This window comes from Myotis daubentonii, chromosome 11 (assembly GCF_963259705.1).
Source record: "Myotis daubentonii chromosome 11, mMyoDau2.1, whole genome shotgun sequence".
NCBI lineage: Eukaryota > Metazoa > Chordata > Mammalia > Chiroptera > Vespertilionidae > Myotis > Myotis daubentonii.
The window spans coordinates 59,657,613-59,679,781 of NC_081850.1; the positions used below are offsets into that span (position 1 = coordinate 59,657,613).

Below are 22,169 nucleotides of genomic sequence, written 5' to 3' on the forward strand. Positions count from 1 at the left end.
TTCTTTTGCCAAGTGGATCCCAAACCGGGAGGCCTTTCAGAGAAGGCCAGCTCACCCAAAACACCAAACTAAGTAGTACAAAGAACTTTCCTTGAGCAGTGGCGGCAGCTGGCCCATGATGGGGAGTAATTGATCACTGACATTGTTTAGAACCACCAGTGTGCGGTGATGATAAAAAGAAGACTGACTTTCACTGGGCTTCATTTTTGCTTTTAAATTCTCTGCAGACCATGCACACCACCATGGTCTGCACCCAGGGGACTGCTCCCACGCCCCCTGCCGCCTTGCAGGCCACTGCCCTGGACGCTCCACGACTTCTTCAGCCAACACCTTGGCCAACAAACTGCCTGCTCTGCAGATACTTCCTTAAATGGTGTGCCCGGCACTTATCCAATCAGAGATCAAGATTGCTCTTTTTAGAGATCGGAGTTCAAATGTCCATCGGGCTCAATCAGTTGACTAGGGGGAAGATGAATTGCATTTTCCTTTTAGAAGTAAATGCTTACTTTCACTTATCCATATCAAGTTGCAACTTTAATTGTTCTTATCTGCACAGAAATATCCCCGTCTATAAATCGGCCCATTCACTGCAACCATATGGCCTAGACTCCAGAGAAATGAAGTTGGAAGCACCCCGCACCCCTAAGCCGTCCTAACACCAGGCCTGTGCCATTCCTCTCTGGGGGGTTTTCTTCTGTCACCTGGAGGAGGCCAGGGCACTCATTGTTTTCCCAGTTTCCCCTGAAACGCCTCCTGCAGAAAGGCCTCCAGCCCAGCCACAGAGGAGGAAAACCCAGCAGGGGAGAGTTAAGAGGGGCAAGCACCAGGCCGCCTGAGCTGCTCTCTCCCTGGGGCAGGTCAAGTTCCAATGATACACCGATACAGAGCAAGGGTTGGCTTACTTGAGCTGTTGTTCTCGATCTTCTGCAATGTTCTCAGGACCTTGTGTATGTCCTTCATGCTGGTGTCTCTCTGGCTGTATAAGAGAAGCCGCTGAGCATCTGAGAACAGGCGAGACACACTGCAGGGAGGACAAGAAAAGCACAAAAGCTCTGTTAGGCCAGCTGCCTCTCCCATGTGAAGGAAACCTGGCTGCCGGGTCCTCTGTTCCTGCTGCTCCCCATGCCCAGCTTCCCTGATACTCTAGGCTTCTAAACACTCCCAGCCCAGCCCAAATGCTCCTCCCTGTATGTCCACCAAATCCTGCCACTTCTTTCAAGGCCCAGACCATATGCCTCATCTCCAGGAAGCTCCCCGCCCCCCCCCCCAACACACACACACACTCCCCCAGGGCCCACTTATCCATGAGACACAGTGGGCATAGTACCTAGGACTCAGACTACTCTTAGGGTCCACAAAAAAAAATTTAATTTCTTTTAGAAGCAGAATAAAACCCCAAATTCAGAATGAATATGTATAAGATGAATCCAGCTTGGGTTATATTCACCTTTAGACCAACACACTTATGAAATAAAGTTTTTAATATTTCTGCATAGAAGGGGCCATGAAAACTACAATACCCATGGTCTGTGGATATTATAACGTGGCCCTGCAGCTTCCCCAGGACTGTCTGGGTACACCTCCTACAGTCCATTCTAACTCCGGCCATGGTCTGTGCATTCCAGGAATCTTTACTGGCTCATTTGGCAAACACTTACTAAACCCATACTGATGTTCGGTGTTGAAGTCAGGAGTCAGGAATACAAAAGTGAAGGGAGTGACATCCTGGCCCTCAGGAAATTCACACCAGGGAAGAGAAAGACCAGGCAGTGGCAGTATGAGAGGCACCGACAGAGAGAGAGCTGATCTGAGGACAGAGAGGGCCTTGGCTGTGAGCTGGAGAGCAGGCCCCTTCCGTGCACATCTCTTACCTACCCCTCCCCAGCACCTAGGCCAGGCGGCTCAAATGCACAGAGAATGTCTGCTAAATGAGTGAACCGACACATGGAGCAGAGGTCTCCCCAGAGGAGACCAGCACACTCCTTACCTTCCCTTCCCAACATAGTCAGTTTTTGGAGGAACAGTGTCTCTCCACACCCCCGACCACCCCCCAGCCACATGACTTGTAGCTCCACAATCTTAAATCTGGCAGCAATTCTCCCTGCCCTCATTCTTCGGACTCCATTGCACAAACCTTGAGGAAAGCAACTTCAGAATTCTCCAGAGGCTGAGAAGGGAAGAGAAGAACTCACTGACAAGTTTGGGAAAGAAAACCTGACCTGGTACTTACATGGATTCATTAAAGTTTCCGACAACGCCCGGGGCCTCACCAGGAGTTGGGTACCGGAAACACGGGTTATTGGCATTGCAGATGATCCCCTGGACCCAGGGAAGCGTTCCTGCGGAGGGCATGGCTTTGTTTGGAAAGTGGCCTGTCGACATAGAGAAGAAACGCACAGGAGAAACATCAGTTCTTTGAAGCAGTTTGGAGACTTGATCCTTATCTCTATTGGCTCCATACCGTCTCATCAATCGTCTCATCGCAAATCTGCCTGTCCCTCCCCCATGTCCCAGAGACCTGCCACCTTCAACTAATCCGACCCTGAGTTGGAAACCTGGCATCAGATTCTTGATCTACTTAACATCATGTGTAGAATGGGATTCGTGGCACAAACCTTGGAGACATGACGAGAGGGGTAGATTAGACCATATGCAGAATGGGGCTGGTGTGAGGCTAGCACCTGATCATCAGTTCATCTCCCACCATCCCCCTCACTCTGCAGAGGGGCCTTGAGGATGGCCTATTCCAGTGGTTCTCAACCTGTGGGTCGCGACCCCTTTTGGGGTCAAACGACCCTTTCATAGGGGTCGCCTAAGACCATTGGAAAACACACATATAATTACATATTGTTTTTGTGATTAATCACTATGCTTTAATTATGTTCAATTTGTAACAATGAAAATACATCCTGCATATCAGATATTTACATTACGATTCATAACAGTAGCAAAATTACAGTTATGAAGTAGCAACGAAAATAATTTTATGGTTGGGGGTCACCACAACATGAGGAACTGTATTAGAGGGTCGAGGCATTAGGGAGGTTGAGAACTACTGGCCTAATCCAATGCAATTCCTTCATTCTCTAAGGAGGAAACCAGCAAGATGCAGTGGCTGGTGAAGAACAGTCAGGGAACCCACGGGCAGGACTGGGGGTGGAACCCACAATTCCGTCATCCACATCCATGCTCCTTCCCTCGTATTGGCGACCCCCTGTGCACCTAAGCCCTTCTCGGGTTCCTCTGTACTGTCCACTGTTTGGTGTCACCTCCTCTGCCAGCTCACAAGCTCCTCAGAGGCACTTAATAAACAGGCTAATTGGGGTTAGAGGTCATCTGCTGCTCGTGTCCCTCATCGAAACCATGATGACCTCATGACCCATTCAATAGGTCATCTCCTCACTCTCCTTTCCCTTCATTATGGAGGAGCATGTGACCAACAGCAGGACTAGGTGTACTTGGCTGATCAAAGGCACAGTTTCGTTTGGGGCAGTCTGACCTGGTGCTGCTTCTAGGATATCATGATAAATGTGCCCCGGAGCAGGAGCTCCTAACCTGAGGACCAAACATGTGTGAATTCCTTTGGACAGAAAGGCCACGCTGCAGCTCCCCAAATGATCTGTGACCCCAAATAGTCAACAACCATTGAGAGCCATGGCTCTCTAGGCAGCAAAGAGCTGTGGGCTCCACAGACTTTGGGGTCAGACCTACTGGGATTCACATCCAGTCCCTGCAATACACGGAGCAGAGACTTTGGCCAAGTCACTGAACCGCCAACTCTCATTTTCCTCATCTGTAAAATGGTGATAAAAATACAATCTACTTCACAGGGCTGCAGGAGACATCCCAGGAGTTCTGACAGGCAAAGCACGCAGCTCAGTGCCTGGCACAGTGTAAAGGCTGTCAGGATTACTGAGGCACTGCGGTGGTGAGCCTACAGTCGTCCTCACTCTGCTACTGTCCTGCTAGGAATACTCCAAATCTCACAGCCACAACCTTCCTCCAAAGCAGGACCCCTGTTTTATTCATCTTACTATTTTCACACAAATATGCCAGCAAGAGTCTTCCCAGAAGCTAACCCACAGCCACGACTGGCTACCCTGCATTTCAGTACTGGAGCACTTCTCTCCGTCCTTTTCTTCTATTCATATTCCAACCCAAAGAGTCAGCATCCTCAGCAAGGATGTAACAAGATCTGATCCCTGTGGCCACTCTGCAGGGACTCTGGCCTGTTCAACATTTACTCAGTTAACCTTCTTATCTCCCTGGTAATAGTTCAAGGAAAACCAAACAAGGTCCCTTGCCTGAGTCAGCTGCTCCTCATGCAGGAGATTTATGTAACCAAGTACTCCAAGGACCGCAAGAGTCTGCCCTTTAACCTCCCCAAGATCCTGCCATCATGGACAGGGTGGGTGTTGGTCCAGCAGCACAGGGCCATGGAAGGTGAAAGTATTTCAGGCGATACCTGGTGGGTGAAGCAAAGACTCTTCCCTGTGTGTTGTGTCCCACCTTATTTGCAAGCAAAAGCAGGAAGATGACTTGCTCAGGGTGCACAGGATGACGATCAAAGAGCATAATGGAATCCTAGGACCCAGGAAAGTAATGAGGGCCTGGATGGCTCTGGGTCAAACAGGGAAAGATTAATGGGGAAGAATTATATGCCAATCCTTTGTTCCCAGAGACAGCTCTGCAAGATTCGCCTAAGCAATCCACCTTCCACCCAGGTCCCTAGAACAGTAGGTGAGGTTGCAAGAAGTGCATAGGTGGGAGGCAAACATCTTATCTGCCTTCTATAGGTATGAAAATTCCACAGCATTTCTGAGATTCTATGGCCTAGATTCAGATGACTCTGGGTTAAAATTCAACAACCTGTTCAAATCACAACCTCAGCAGGTGTCAGAGATAAGAGAGGCAGCAAACCAGAGGGGCAGACCCCAATTTCTGTCTGATCCAAAGTCGGCCTGTTCCTACTACACCATCTTGCCTACTTGGGATCATTCCAGAGAGAGAACAGCCAAGCAGATGAAAAAACTGAGTTTTCCCATCTCAGTGGGGCTTAGGGCAATGCTTAAATAAAATCAAATATGCAATCACTCATCAATCTTTGGGATTCCAAAAGCGAAGACAGAATTACCTCCCAGGCTCTCAAACTGAGTGTGCATTTCATTCTATATTTTTTTCCTCTCTGGTGAAATCTGAAAATCACATCTGGTAGAATGTTCCTGAGGTTGTATGGTATTTTTTCTAAAACTCGAGTATATGTAATGTGTACTAGCAAATTAGCAGGTAAAGGCCTGCCTCAATGTGCCATGGACCAGACCAAGAACACAATTAATAGGTGACCCAGAGCCACCCCTTTCCTGAAGAACAGTATCCTATAAGTCCATACGTGACAGAAACATGATATCTTATACCATTACATATCCCATAAGTCCAGGAGGCTAGCAGGGTGTGGGGAGAGCTGGTTAATGAGAGGGAAAGTTATAGGAGCAATGGAACAGAGGTTCCAGCTAAACCTTCTACATAAATGTGGATCATTCTGGGACATTTCTGTAGTGTCAATCCATCCAGCCTACCCAGACAGGAAAGAAAGACGTGATTGTGGAATAACAACAACTGATAGCATAGGGATTATTATAGATATGAGAACACTCAGGTACCAAGAAGCTAAGTCGCTTGCCCAATGTGATATACCCAGTAATTGCTGAAGCCATAATTCAAACCCAAGTAACCTGACATCTAGAGCGTGTGTCCTTGGCCACCACTGTATTCTCTATGCTCACTATAAAGGCTACGATCAAAACACAGGATTTGGGAGTCAGAGGACCTGAGCTTTTTACTTCATCTCTGTCACTTACTAGATGTGTGACCTTGGGCAAGTCCCTGCCCTTCGCTGAGCCCCAATGAACTTATCAAGCAAAGGGTAATAATCAAGTCTATTTTACAAGGTTGTTATGAGAATCAAATAAAATAATATTAGTCGATCTGAGAAGCTCTACGCCAGTGGTTCTCAACCTTCCTAATGCCGCGACCCTTTAGTACAGTTCCTCATGTTGTGGTGACCCCCAACCATAAAATTATTTTCGTTGCTACTTCATAACTGTAATTTTGCTACTGTTATGAATCGTAATGTAAATATCTGATATGCAGGATGTATTTAGGCGACCCCTGTGAAAGGGTTGTTCGACCCCCAAAGGGGTCGTGACCCACAGGCTGAGAACCGCTGCTCTACGCAAATGCTGCTTAGAATTAGTATGTTCCATGATTTGCACCTGTGTAATAAAGGCAGCTGACGGCGGTGTCAAGGCACTGCCCTAGGGACCTTTGTTAATTACCACGTTCTGAACTATCAGTAAGGTTATTTTCATGATTTAAAATGTGTAAAACAGACATTGGCTATTATTATAGTTACTATTATCACCATTCCCTAGGATTGAGAATAGTTTCCTGAGTTCAGGACTTATCCAAAACTTGAGAGCCTAGCTTTTTTGCTCCAACCCATTTACAGTGTTTCCTAAAGATAGTGTCTCAGGAGAGGTCAAATTTAGCCCACGCCCATGGCCTGGATCTCTATTGCCAGTGGAGAGCCTCAGGCAGGATGCTCAGATACTCACATTCATGTTGTTCGTAGGGTGGGTAGCTCAGCCGAACAGAGATCAGGATCAGGAAGATAAATAGAGGCCAGGCCACTTCCAGCAACAACTGACACTGAGAGGGAAATAAGACAGAGCACTGTGAGTTTAAACAGTAATATGGATGCCTGACACTTTTGGGCTTTGGGAAATCCACAGAGAAATTAACTCAGCAATTGATCAACTTCTCCAGTCTCTCCCACCACTCTCTAAGCTTTCATACCACTTTACTGTCTGCAGTTCTCACCTTGTGACATACTATTCCAGCCCTCCGTGTTTTCCTTGAGAGAGGGAAGACGCTGCCCATCCTGTGTCATCTGGCTCATTTCTGCTCATTCTACAAGTCTCAAACAGACATAATGTCCTTCTCCTTAGCTCCCACAGGAACTGTGCCCCTAAAATCATCTGATTCTATCACTGGTTTCCTCACAGCAATATGAGCACCCTGCAGGCAAGCACTGGGTCCAGTCATCTATGTATCCACAGCATTAGCACAGTTTCAGGTACACAATGATGTTCATTTATTGGAAGAGGAAGGCCAGGGCCATCAGGCCTTGCTGTGCTAAATGCACACCAGCTCTGTTCTTCAAATGCACACAAAGTTGTCCCCCCATGAGGCTGAGAAGAGGGTTCCAAAGGACAATGGAAATTCACACAGAATTCCATATTGACCTCCACACACCCAGGACTGGAAAGAGCTGGGAGGAATGCAGAGTGCAAAGACCTCCATCCAGCAAGATCTGGTCAACGTATTCTCCAGTGGGTAGAAGATCATTAAACGTAAGTAAGTCTGATCCACAGGTTAAAGCAATGAGGTTTCTCTAAAGGAAAACCCTGCCTCAATGAGTTACCAAAGGATAAATAAAGCACAAGGACAGGATGGAAATCATTAGACAGAATTTAATTGAACCACTAGTGTTCAGACAACTACAGATGCTCCTCTACTTACAATGGGGTTATGTCCCAGTAAATCCATTGTAAACTGAAAATACTGTAAGTCGAAAATGCATTCAATACACCTAACCTACTGAACATCATAGCTTAGCCTACCTGACTTAAATGTGCTCAGAACACTAACATTAGCCTACAGTTAGACAAAACCATCTCACACAGTGAATACACTGTAGGGTGTGGGTTGTTTACTCTTGTGAATGTGTGCCCAGCTGGGAGCTGCAACTTACTGCTGCTCCCAGCATCACGAGAGAGACCGTACTGCAAACTGCTAGCACAGAAGAAGGTCCAAATTCAAAGTATGGTTTCTACTGAATGGGTATCACTTTCACACCACTGTAAAGTCGAAAAATTGTTAGGTCAAACTATCATAAGTTGGGGACCGTCTGTAGTTACACTGCCTGAAGGCTCTCACCTCTTTCTTCCTCTCATTTCTAGACTCTGATGTCCTAATTAGGATGAACATCAAGAGCCCAAAAGAGTGATGAGGCCTGTGGTTAAGAGTAATTACAACTGTGGCTTCAGCACCATAAAACCAAGAGACACTGGTATAAAATCTCCCTCCCTATTCTCTTTTAATAGAATTATTTTCTTCACCCTCAAGACCATATATATTTTTTGTAGAAAAATCAAAATTAAAAAAATGTTTAAGTAGATATAAACCACCCCAGTCCTACTTTGCAGCAAGAATCCCTACTAAATTGAGCTAACAATGGTTCTCTGTTAACATTTTTTGTCTTTTATTCTATGCATACATAAATAATATTTTTTCTACAAAATTGAGATTAGATATCATATATAGTTTTGTATTTTGCTTTTTTATTTAGCATCATGCTGGGAGTGTTTTCCATTATATACAATATTCTCCTAAAATATGGGTTTTAATGACCACTTAATATTCTACACTGTGAATGGACTGTAATTAAGTTAACCTTTCTGCTGATTGCTGGTGCTTCAGATTGTCTTGGGGTTTCTCTTTATTATTTATTGTTGGATTTTTGGAATTTTAAACAGCCCATTTGTAATTTGCAAACACCTTTGATATAGTTACGCATTAACCTTTTAAAAAAAATCTTCCATTTGAAAAGCAATAAGGATGATAACAGTGTATGTCCTGAGGTGATAAGAAATGGGTAATTTTTTAAATGCTTTCCTAAATTTTCCATAAATGGAATAAAAAAAACAACCCACCATTAGCCTCTAACTATGAGGAATAGTATACTATAGACAGCACACCAGGAAAAACATAAAAGACAAATGGGTCCCTCTTTGAAAGAAGGCATGCTGTGACTAGGGTCTCCAAGACCAAAGATGGAGCTGGTCTTCTCACTAGGCCTACCACACCCTGAGAGCTTAACAATGCTTGTTGAGTAAGAGAATGAACTAAAGTTTATAAAATAAGGAAGATGGAAATACAAATCAGTTGAGCCCTTTGGGAAAGCAATTTGGCCAAATGTATCAGAAGACATGTTTATCTCCTTTGACCAAATAATATGACTGGGGCTATGACCTATAGAACTAAATTCAAAAATGTAAAAAAAGCTACATATATGTATTTGTTCACTGAAACACTATAAATGAAAAATACTAGAAATAATTGCACAGCACTAGGGAGATGATTAAATTATGGTACATCTACTCAGCAATTCAGTAGGCAGTCATTACAACAATGTTTATGAAACACAGATACTGTTAAACATATAATATTAAGTGAAAAAAGCAGCACACAAAATTATATCCATTCCAAGCTTACAGCTGAATAAAATCACAAATATCACCCAGACAGGACTAAAACTTATTAAAAATGGCATAACTGGGGATAAATTCAGAAAAGAATAATAAACTCAGAAAAAAAGTAAATGAAGAGGATGAGTAAGATTGCATCAAGCTTAAGTTCTGAAACTACCATTTGTGCTTTTAGGAGAAATAGTAGCTACCATTTATGTAGTAGGCACACCATATACAGATTATTACATTGATTCCAAGGCTAAAGCTCAAGGGAGGGTCATCATAGAGCTGGTCCATGGCAGGGTAGAGATTAGCAGCCACTTCTGTCCAACCCCAGAGGCCACATATAAAATTCTATTTGACACAGGAAGTGGCCCAGGTGGGACATGACTGCACTAGGTGACATGATCAAAAAAATCCTCAGGTTCCACAGAGGTAAAATGAACTCATGGCCTATAGATTTATTATAGCTGCAGGCAATACTGAGCACTTAATGTGTACCCGGGATTTTTATACATCTCATCTCTCACATTTAGTTCTCACAATAACTCTGTGAGAACGGTTGTATGATTACCATTCCAGAAGTGAAGAAACTATGGTTCAAACATGTTATGAGCCACAGCCTGGTAAGGGGAGCCCCCCAGCACTGGCACCCAGACTCAACCCCTAGATCTGCCCGTTTGCATTCATCATGCCTCTCCTAGAGCCATGTTCGGGCCATACACCCTTTAAGATGGCCACTTCGTCTATGGCTCACCAGCCTGAGCACAGATCTGACCCAATGAATCAAGCCTAATGTTCCCGGGCATCTCTGCAGCCCCCACATCTAGGACCCTGTAGGGCAGCAGATGCTCAAAATAGTTGGTTGATTGGCTCTTCCCCGTGGCACTGATAGCAAAAGGAAAAAAATCTGCCAGTGGGTGTAAGCAGATATGAAAAAGAGGTAAGAAAAAGACTGATAATAACAATAATGGCGCACACTTAAACAGATCTTATTAAATACCAGTGTTCTAAGTACTTTACATATATTAACTCAGTTAACCTTCAAACAACCTCATTAATACTAGTATTATACTCCTTTTACAGATAAGAACACAGGCTTAAAGAGTTACTATACTGGCCAAGGCTGTAAGGTTGGTAAACAGCAGAGCCACGATTCAAAGCCAGTCTGATTCAAGGGTCTCTGCTCTTAGCCACTAAGCACCACTATTACGAGAGTATCTAGATTACTGATCTTTCAAACTCCTTGGTAGCCTGAGTTACTAAAATGTATGAATGAATGAAGAGATTGCCTCCAAAGCTCATACCACCCAAACCAGAAAACTCATGGTGAGAAAAAACTTAATCCATGCCCTTTTACTATACACCTCTAAAATTATACATGTCATTCAACAAAAAATTCACCTTACAAACTCAGGGGGATGTTCTAGGCTTTTTTTTTTTTAAATCCTCACCCAAGGATATGTTTTTATTGGTTTTTAGAGAGAGGGGAAGGGAAGGGGAGAGAGAGAGAGAAACATAGATGTTAGAGAGAAACATTGGTCAGTTGCCTCCTGTACTCGCCCCAATGGGGTATCACACCCAAAACCTAGGTATGTGCCCAGATTGGGGATCGAACCTACAACCTTTTGGTGAACATGACAATGCTCCAGCCAAATGAGCCACCCGACCAGGCTAGGCATTTCTTTACCTAATAGTCTCCTAGAAACCTAACTGCCAGGCTTCCCATTCTGGCTCTACTCATCATCCAAGTAAGATTTCTCCCATCCCTAGACTTAGCACTTTTCCTTCACACAGTCCCTCAGAAATAGCTTGGAAATAAAACCAATGCTTTACTGTTATAAACCCCTATAGGAAACTCTTCTAAATCTTGTTTTGGTACCTACGCACCCACCTCCACATCTCTCCCCCCGGAGAGGAACACTGTTTTCAAAAGGCGTTTCTCACCAAAGTCAGACCCTCAGGAGCCTCCCTTTAGTGCTGGGTGTTAAAATAGTACGTAATTCTGATGTTTAAGTGATTGCTACACTGAGCTGCTCTGGGAGCACCAAAGGCACCACTTTGTGCCTTCTGTCTCGTTACTCCTCAGCTCTAACATGGGATGCTCCGAGCGAACACCTGGAGAGCAGGTGCTATTCTCAAGAGCAGCACTACTGACACAGCTAACTGTTGAGGGGACTCTCCTGTGAACTGTAGGATGCTCCCCCCATTCCATGTACTCTACCAACCACCCCCGCCCAGGGCAGTGACAACCAAAAGATGTCTCCAAATATCACCAAATGTCCATGGGGCATTACATAAGGATAGGATACTTTTTAGAACTTGGTAAGGTAATAAGATTTAATGGGAAAGAGAAAGAGATGAAATTATCAAAGACATTCTGAGAGGCAAAAAGGGAGTGTGGGACAATGAGTTGCCCCAGATCTCAGTGTTCAAAGTAATAGCACACTCTGTGCTGTACCAGCATCAAAATAAAAAATACATACCAAATGACCAAACAAATAACCCCCAAAGAGCTACCTACAGACATAACAGTTCAATAAATGTCCCAAAAATAACTAGGAAAGGAATCACTGTTTAATAAAAGCTGCTAGGATGATATGATATGATATGATATGATATGATATGATATGATATGATATGTAAAGAAAAATTATTTTTAAACCCATCCCTGATACCATACATATCCATTAGGTCTGTGTAAATGAAAGTGAAATCTTTAAGATCAAATCAGAGCAATGCTAGAGGGAAAAAAATTTTTTTAAAAAACCCAGACCTGCCCTCTCATACACTGATGGTGGCTTTTTAAATTGGTTTAATCCTTTGGAAGGACATCTGATCATAGACCTCAAGGGCCATTCCCCTTTGACCTAATAATCCTGCTCCTGAGATTGTGGCTTAAGGAAACAATACAAAAGTAAGAAAAGGCTAGATGTATAAAATCTTCATAGTAATTAATTCATAACAGCAAATGCTGGAAACCATCTAAATGTTGGCAATAGAGAATAAACTTAGAAAATAAAAACTGTGTTGATAGATTATTGTAAAGCTCCCAGAAATGTCAATGGACTCAGCCCCAGGGTAAATTGGGGACCATAAGATGTAATTCTTCCTCTAATCTCTAACTACTTTACTAACTTATAATACGTTCTTCACTGTGAAACAGGAGCTGTAATGCACACCTCTGAGGATCGCTGTGAACATCAAGATAACGCATATAAAAGTGCTTCCAAAACTACAAAACACAGCCTACGCATCAAGAATCATTATTATAAATATGAAGATTATTTGGAAATTTGGGAACAGACAGAGCGAGTAATGTTCAGTGAAAGAAAGAAACAATAAAATGGAACACGTGCATGTAATGACTTCAATTGTCTCCCTGGGCTGTCGTCACTCACGTCCCCTTAGAGCCGAGGACCAGGCACAAACCGACCCTCAGGGACTCCTTTTGCACATAAACTAAAACTCAACTGCCCTTTGCCAACTGCAAAGCCCTGCATGGCCTGGCCCTGCCGGTTCCGAGCTCGTCCCCAGCCAGTCTGCATTTGCGCCACCAGCGCCACTGGCTTTTCTCTTCCTTGACTCGGGAACATGTGTTAGGCTCCGTGGCCTTCACACTCTGTGCCTCTGCCGGGAATACAGTGCCCTTGATCTCTGGGCTCCTGATGTTCCCCTGGCTAATGGCTGCTGAAACTTACATGTCATGGCCTTTCCTTCTAAATTAAGTCCCTACCCACAGCCTGGCAGTATCCAACACAGAACCACAGTTTGTCTTCATGACACTTATCACAATGTGTTATTATATATTTACTTACATAATAATGTGTCTTATACCCGCTTTTCTTACTTCTTTAAGGACAGGAATCATGTCTGGTTCACCACGATGTGCCCAGTTCACCGTCCCACATGTAGTAGATGCTCCAGAAACATCTACCCAAATGAAACGATACATGGCTGTTTGTTCTAATGTTCTCCATTCCACAGAAGGGAAAACTAAAACCTAGGAGAAATGAGTTTCCCCTAAACCCAATGGCATATGGTGGCCAACCTGGAGTCAGAATTGAATTAGAATTTAGATAATGATTAGAATGATTATTTGTATTTGAACTATCACTGCCAGGCAAGGACTAAGGACAGGGAAGAAGTGTATCAGGTTAAAATGGAAGTGGGGGGGGGATATGGAAGTTTTCATCTATGCTGTAAAATTCTATAAAGGCTCTTAAGTAAAGAGTTTTCATTTTTGATAGCTTATTCCTATCATTAAACAATGCCCAAATACCGATACTCTAATATATGCAATAACTAGAATTATCTATTTTCCCAGCCACATGGCCAGTCAGACCTGATTGAGAAAATATTTAATAGCAAAGGCAAAAAAAAGGGGGAGGGAGGGCAGGCAATATGGCCATACTCTGTCTATGGGACCTTGGCCTCTGGCTCAGCCTAATACCAGATGAGGCTCAGAAAAACTCTGATCCCTCTTCCTGTCCCCCAAACCCTGTTTGTACTGAATGACTGCCACCAACACAGGTTAACCGTTACTCTCAACCCAAACTGAGCTTTGCACCCAACTTTCGCAACTCAATTTCAATGTATTCTTTGCCCAACAAGAACAGCAGGAAGCTAACCCTGGCTGATGGTCCCCATGATTTTGCACAAAGGGGACACCGGAGAGAGGTCCCCCAGAATTCATCAGCAAACAAAGACACAGAGCAAAAAGGCAAACAACGGCCTCTCAACAGGGTAGCTCTGGGGAGTACTGGCAGGTCCCAGCTTCTACACAGTCTTTCTATTCTTCCTGGCAGCAGCACACAGGGCCCCTACAGCAGAGGAGCCTCCTGGAGACGTGAAAACTAATAGCCCATTTAGCACATGCACCACTCACCGAGCAAATGCTTACTGAGCATATCCCTGATGCCAGGCTCCGGGGCCACGTGTGTACACTCCAGGATGGCAGAAGAAGGGAAATGAGCAATGATTTTCTGTTCACTGTGGGCAAGAACTATCATGGAAATGCTAACTTCTTCCCCGCCTAATGGGAAGGACTGGTTCTGACTAGGTGAGCTAACCAAGTGGCACCAAAACCCTGAGCAGGTTCCAATGTTAAACTGCTGGGGTCGAGCCCCAGCAGGTCCAGGGGTCCCCAAAGGCGTGGACGGAGTCGGCGAAGAAGGAAGGACACGGAGACAGTATTCAGTTGATCAGCAGCCTAGCCAGGATCTCCAGCCAGGATCTCCAGCCAAGTTCTGGTCTGGATCTCCAGAGAGGTTCTGCTTAGGATCTCCAGTCAGGTTCTGTAGCCATGTTCCCTCGCTAGGTTCTCCAGCCAGGTTCAGTCACCGGGTTCTAGTCAGGTTCTCTTGCCAATTTCTGTAGTCAGGTTCAGTCCAGGATCTTTTGCCATGTTCTCTCCAGCGAAGTTCTTCTGTCTGTAGGTTCTGTGTAGGTTCTGTCTTCTGAATTCTGTCTCCTTAGTTCTGTGTTCTGAGTTCTGTGTGTTTCTGTCTTGTTACAACTGTATTTATACCAGTTGATTCAATCCTATCAATCTCTATTACAAAGGTTAGGGCGTTTCTTATCTCCATTCCAGGGAGAAAAGATTATGTAGTTTAAGCATGATTGTTCGTAGTTAAAGGGATTAATTACCAGCCTGGCACTTAGTTGAGGGGTTTTATTCCCTCCCTAACTTCAGGGGAAAATCCCTACCTGGGGATTCAACCTTTCTCGGAGAGGTGACCTTGGTTAAAACACAGCGCCAAGAAGGCGAGCAAACATATTAAGAACTGTATGCCATATATGCCAGGTCCCTTGAAACAGCAAGCATGGACCGGCTCCCGGCAGTTAAACAGTATCATCTAGAATCCAAGCCAGATGCACTGGGATGTCGCTACCAGTCAGAACTTAAGATCCAGGGACATTAAACCTTTAGTGCAAAGAAAGCCAAGCCTGCTTTCAAAAGGGGGCGGGGAGGGGAGGGCGGGCGGGGGGGGGGGGGGGGAAGGCTGGGCGTAAGGAAATTGGTTCTTGTGCTACTTCCATGGAAGACCCAGCCTGGACCCCTGTCCTCTGGCCCAAACCCCAGTTCTGTTGACTTCCCATGGAGCAGGCCAGATCTTTCCAACTCTGACAATCTAAGCACCTGGGAACTGAAACAAGCCACCCTTCTGTCTGGCTCAGCAAAATGCAAGTCTTTTAGAAATCAGGAAGGGAGGTAACTAACTGGACCAGCCAGCAGGCAGTGATATACAATCTAGGAAAGCCCTTTTGTATCAGGATGTTGTGTCCCTACTTCTTCCTTCAACAGGCACTCTGGCATAAGACTTGCAAAGTGCCTTGACTTAAGCCTGCCTATCTCTCCAATCTTAACTCTCGTTAAACCCATGCGCTACACTGAGCAAGAAGCAACACCTCAAGACCAGCGGAGACAGGTCCGTTCTGGGTGGACCAACCCCCACATCCTGTTACAGGACTCTGATTCCTTGGTTGACCACAGGGAAATTCCTTCCCTGCTTTGTGCCTCAGTACTGTTATCTGTAAAATGGAGGCTTGGACTGTACTACCCTGAAGACATCCTTTCATTGCTAAGATGGTATGATTCTTCCCACTACTCACTGGCTAATGGACACACCACAGAAGAAATGATTTCCTATCGTGCGGGCTGCTATAACCAGGATGAGAAGAGGCAGGAGATGGGAACCACACGTAGCTAAGAAATGAGGATGAGAGATGAATTTGGGAACACCAGACTCTAGGAAGAGCCATGGGAAGCAGGGGTAAAGGTGAAGAAGTCGGAAACTTTAAGATCTTGAGAGGGAGGATTAAAAAAAATGTTACCACTGAAAAGCAATTTGACATAGTGGTTTAGAGTGCCCACTCTGGAGTCTGAAGGCCTGGATTTGAACCCGACATGTGCTTCTGGGGACCCTGCAAGTTTCCCAGCCACAACAAGGACATAAGAGTACTTCACAGAGTCACAAAAAGATTAGCCCAGTTAATAACGCACTATTGAGTGCCTAGCACATGGAAGCTCATTCTAAGTGTTTGCTTCCTTATATAATACTAGAGGCCCGGTGCACAGATTCGTGCACCAGTGGGGTCCCTCAGCGTGGCCTGCAGGGATTGGGCCAAAACCGGTAGTTCAACACCTGCCGCTCCTGCCTGATGCCTCGGCTCATCCCAGCCCCACCGCACCTGCCGCCGGCTCGTGCCCAGTCAGTCGCTATAGGGAGAGGCTCATACTCGCCAGCTGTGAGCCCTGCATCTGGCGCCAGCTGAGCAGCACTCCCACTGTGGGAGTGCACTGACCACCAGGGGGCAGCTCCGGCATTGAGCGTCTGCCCCCTGGTGGTCAGTGCACATCATAGCAACGGTCCTTCGGTCATTTGGTCGCTTAGGCTCTAAATATATAGATTAGGTTTTATATTTTACCATTATTATTATCACGAAGACAGGCAGGATACATTAGATACATAGATTCTAGTTCCTACTCTCTCATTAGTGACCTTGGGATTCAGGTCCCCACTAGTAATGAGAGGGGCTAAACAAAATCGCTGTCCCTCAAACTGGAATCTGTGTGGGGGGTAGGGGCTGGGGAGTATATTTTCAATGGACTACATGTGAGTTCCCTGTGAGAATTGTAACCAGTTTGTGTTTTCATTTTCGTGGTCATCTAAACAAACTAGAATAAACATATCTGGATTTTCCGAATGCCTCTTTTATAACCAAGTTCTGGCACAAGATTCCAAAGCCTAAGTTTATATTTGTGTTTGATTGTGTTGGCACCATAATTATAGCAGACTAATGAGGAGGGAACAGATGCAGACGTGAATTATGAATGACGAGATTGGACCAAATGAAAGCCAAATGGTATCAAATGAAGGTCATGGGAAAAATGGTTGGAGAACTGAACCCTTGGAACATAGACTGTCCAAACTCACAGGATGGCACCACAGCATCCCCTACCATATTCACGTCACTCCTCGTGGTTTAGGTTCAGCTCAACAATGGCAGCTGTCTTACTACATCCATTTGAATTGTATTGGTTTTGCGATTTGGTTTGCATTTAATTTGTAAGTGATCGTATGGTTTATAATAGCATATACAATAAGGGGGGGGTGTCTAGTTTCACATATGTACATATTTAAGTAACATTATAACAAAAAGAAATTTAATGAATACAAACGGACCTTAACATTTTTGTTTTAGAAAAGGTCCAAATAATATTCTAGTCTGAGAAACTATATTAAATTATCTCCAAGGTCCCCCCTAGCTCTTTGAGTCTAAGAAAGATGATCATTTTGGTTACGTTAAGCTCCGTTAAGACAGCCAAGTGGTGATGCAGGCTCAGAATTCAGGGAAAAGGCAGGGCAGAAAACAGACTTAGATGCTAACTACAGAGAGGTACAGCTAAACCCAGGAGACTAGATGGGATTGCTAAGAGTGTTCAGAGATAGAGAAGCGAAGAGCTGGCACTGAGCTTCAAGGAGTTCACCAGGCCTTACAGCCTTCGCCTTCCTCTGTGGAAAAATACCATTCACCTACGCATTACAGATGATCTAAGAATTACTGTCCCATCCAGGCAGTGAATGGCTTTGAACCCTCCACAGGAATAAAACCATTTTCCGTTTTATTTTCCTCCAGGCTTGCAGTCAAAGCTGAGAGAGTCCACACTGGCACTAAAAGATCCAGTCTCTCTCCAAGCTGGGCCATTAACTCACTTCATTCCTACCGCCCGCAGTACAGGGGCCCATGAGGGGCTCTCGGAGAGCCACATGGCCCCGGGAGCTGTAGGAAAAGGAGGCAAAGGAACGGCTGTGCCACATTCCAGAGGTCGGAACTCATGCCTGGGTACTAGCACAAACCCAAAGCTAACATTTCTGCCCTCGATAATAAGTGACAGAGCCCACCAGGGCCACATTCATTCACTCACTTTGAGAAAACCAACAAGGCTTCCTTTCCTCTCTCCTCCAATCCCCAACTCAAAACCATGAAGTAAAGCAAGGGAGAACGCCCTCCACCCCCAGAAACCCAAGCTTACTGTTTGTCTTCTTCTGTAAGTGAAGTTCTTCCACAGCAGCAACCTCAGCTGAGGCCAGCACGCCATGCTAGCTCAGCTGGCGCCCACGGCAACCTGAGCGTGGCTGGGAGTGTGGAGGCAGTGTCCGGAGCTCACAGCAGGGACGCTGTGGCTGGTCATTAACTGAAAGATAAAGCAGGCAGGGAGAGAGCTGTCAGTTATTGCTGGGAAGCCAGACATATGCCAATGAGGGCGGTTGCTCCAGCCCCCTCACCTGAGCCCTCAATCCCAGCTCTGCGTCATGACTGCTTCCCAACAGGTCCCCAGTAGGTCATGAGTCCCCGACTTCCGGCCTCAGGCTTCTCCGGTAAACAGGGATTCTGGCAGTTTTCTGGGGACAGCCCGGGAGCTAGCTGTTCTAATCCTAATCATTTTCGCTCCACGGGTGTGGCCATTTGGGGATGAAAAATACACTTATGCCCTAACTGGTTTGGCTCAGTGGATAGAGGATCGGCCTGCGGACTGAAAGGTCCCAGGTTCGATTCCGGTCAAGGGCATGTACCTTGGTTGCGGGCACATCTCCAGTAGGGGGTGTGCAGGAGGCAGCTGATCGCTGTTTCTCTCTCATCGATGTTTCTAGCTCTCTATCCCTCTCCCTTCCTCTCTGTAAAAAATCAATAAAATATATATTTTTTTAAAAATACACTTATGCCAACAGATTGAAGTGAGCAATCTGAGATGGTGGAGACACTGAGTTTGGAAGTGGCAGCCTGGCATCCCAGGGACCTGGCTCCCTTCTCTACGGAAATGCCTCCCCTCACATAAAATGAACCTGGTGTAATTTATGCTATTTCCTTCAATTCGCTCAAGCAACATTGTTGAGTCGTTCAAATGATAAACAACACCATTGGCAAAGCAGTTTCCCAATCTGGAAAGCCACCGTGTGTCTTAGGACGACTGTGAATAAGCACCGAGGCAATGCTACTGACACCTGGCTCCCAGGTGGTGAGGACAACCCCAGAGCAGCATGTCTTCGGAAAGAAAAACAACATCCCGTGGAGAAACAAGTCCGCTAAGGCGGGTGGGGAGCATCGCCCGTGAAACCGACAGGCTCCCACTGCCCAGACATCTGTACCCTCTGGCCTTGCTCCATCTGCACCTGCAGGAAGGGCCCAGCTGCTCCTTGCCAGGTGTCACCGGTGCCTCCGTGGAGGACTGCTTTGCTGTGCTAGGAGAAGGGGGCGTTTTTCGTAAACAGGGGATACAACAATTCTTCGTGTCCCAATCGCCCACGCAACAACTGTATTCACTTACTGCTGGAATAATCCCAAGTAGTCCTACTACAGTTAAAAGTGGGGGAGGGGCAGAGAAACGAAAAATAAAGAAGGGAGGGATACACAGGGTTAAAGCTGGGCCCTGCTGGCACTCCACAGCCATGAACCCTCCACAGAAACCAACTTCACTTCTAAAGTGGCTCAGTCAGTCATTGTGGCGGGTAGTGGAGTAGAGGTGGGAGTGTGATTTAGGCATGAGGAACAGTCAGCAAAAAGAGCTAAGAATGTGGTGACCACTTGTGGACACAAAACAAGGTAGGAGGCTAAAAGTCCACGAGTGCTAATCAGCTCTCAGTGCAAAGGTCAGCCCCTAGTAGGATCTTACCCTTTTGTCCCCCAAGCCATAAAGACTTGGATTAAAAACTTCTAGAGAAGAAAAGCGAGTGGAGGGAATTTGCAGTATCCGTGTAGAAGGCATGACCCATTCATTCATTATGTATTCAAATTCATTCCTTGGCCAATTCGGAAAAACGTTCTCACTCCAAAAAGAGGAAGAGGTAAGCCAGCACCAAGTCAGTTTGCAATTTGTTGTTTAAAGATAACTGGCCGCTGAGCACAGAGAGCAGGATGTCATTGTGCTCGTAATCCCAGTGTTTCCGAAGCAGCCTAGGACAGGACTTACATTCCAGAAACAGTGAAATAAATTATTAGCTAGTTTTCCTCCTGCAAAAGCTACTCTCCAGCAATCGCTTCGTTGATTTAGAAGCTACATGAATCTTTTCAGATTTCCAAGGCAACGATGAGGAGGTTAGAACACACGTCTGTAATTTAAAAAGGGAAAATGTAACCTCGTACAAAAAGCCCAGAGGTGCATTAGTCCCAGCTTCCCACCTATGTACCCTTGCACAAGCCTTTCCGGAAACAAGTTCTTTCCTCCTATCTTATCTTTCTCTGTTCTGTCGGTACCCTCCAGCACAGAAATGCTGTCCAAACAGTTCTTTTCTATTCCATTATTTCGAGTAAATCCATCGGGTGGGTGTCTGGAAAGGTAGAAGGGCAGAGTAGAAAAGAGAAAATAGAAATATCCTAGTGTTGGAGTCCAAAGCACGGAACTGCCTCCCCTACACCTGAGTGGAGACTCAGAAGGGGGAAGACACACCTCTATAAAAGGCTCGCAGGAGGAGATTGGGGTAGAGTATTTTCCTAAAATTTGAGTTCGTGGGTCTCTAGATGCTGGTTCTGATCCTAGGGACCCTCCAAGGAACACTCAGATAAGGTTAGCAAGAAGTACCCCAGAGCGGCGGTAGAAGGTTCTGCTCTGGCTTTGCTGGGTGCAAACAGGCAGGATTCCTGCCCCAGTTCCCGCCCCCGCCCCCCTTGGCATGGCCCTGGCCACCCCCGTAATTCCCTCCTCCCACCTCAAAACGCAGTGGTCACGGGGAGGAGCAATTCTGTCCAAAGAAGCAGGTTTGGCAGAGCCCAAACCCCTCTGCTCAGGTAACTGAAGCCAAAGGGACATTTCTACATCAGTTTCCCAAAAAGCGAGAGAACAAACAAACTGAAAGCTATAAAGAAGGCAGTTCTGTGTACTAGATTTCTCAATGTTTCAGAGCTAGTAGCACACTCACTCCTGCCCTTCTGCACATTTCCAGTTACTGGCTGGAAAGGATCCCACTTCACAATCATTGCCAGTCCACAGGCCACTCTCACTGGCACCAGCCACGTTGCTGGGCTCCCGGCCCCCAGTCTTACCCGACTCCCATCCATTTACCACAGAGCAACCAACGTTATTCACGACACCAAATACATGAATATGCCACTCCCCCACTTAAAACCACCATCTGAGGAGCAAGTTCAATCCTCACTGTAGTTTACCTGGTGTCCTCTCTCGACATTCCCACCTCCTGATGCCTGGAAAACTCCTTACAGGCCCTGACTGGGCCACTCTCTCTCCTGTCCCTGGGACTTCCTGGTGTGACCCTGGTCCTAGCTTAGGCTTCCATTTAGCTGTCACTGGGTCACATTTCCTGGTCACCTCCCGGACACTGACACCGGTGCTCTACGGACAGCCTGCTTTCCATTGCTGCGTGTCTCCCACATTCTGAGTGCCAGAGGGGCCACTCCTGTCCCTAGTAAGGAAAATAGTACCTGGTACGTAGTAGGCACTCGGGGACTGCCTGCTTAATTAATTAATGAAGAGATGGACATGAGAAATAGGGCTTCAGACTCGAAGGGTGGTGGCATGTCTGGGCCTGCAGTAACCGATTTCTCAAGCTTGATTAACTAACTCAGGCAAAGTGTCCCCAGGGAGGGAGCTCCATGTTCAGCAGGCTTCCACCACACACTTGTGATGGCCACAGAGGACTGCTGAGCTTCCCAGGTGACTCCTGCGGCATCCAGGGAAATGTAATTGAATCTAGGTCAGCTTTCCACAAACAGCGGGTTTAGCTAAGCCTGGAGCAGGCCCTCCAAGGCCAGGAGAGCCACGAACATGCCTTTGGCCACGCTTCATGTCCAAGTGCTCCATGTACTTCCCAGGTCTTCTTATTAGTCACACAGGTGGAT

At 45.8% G+C, this 22,169-nt stretch overlaps 1 protein-coding gene across 2 annotated transcripts in view; it reads right to left on the minus strand.

Annotated features, from left to right (window-relative positions):
* ABCA1 (ATP binding cassette subfamily A member 1) overlaps positions 1–22,169 on the minus strand; it is a 115,094-nt gene that overhangs the window by 76,380 nt on the left and 16,545 nt on the right. For both annotated transcript variants that reach the window (XM_059657549.1, XM_059657550.1), the window contains exons 2-5: positions 18,352–18,513; positions 6,615–6,708; positions 2,231–2,372; positions 903–1,021 (exon numbers count right to left, since the gene is read on the minus strand). In XM_059657549.1, coding sequence (XP_059513532.1) covers positions 903–1,021; positions 2,231–2,372; positions 6,615–6,708; positions 18,352–18,417 — 421 coding nt within the window. In that variant the 5' untranslated portion in view covers positions 18,418–18,513. The remainder of the gene's footprint in view (positions 1–902; positions 1,022–2,230; positions 2,373–6,614; positions 6,709–18,351; positions 18,514–22,169) is intronic.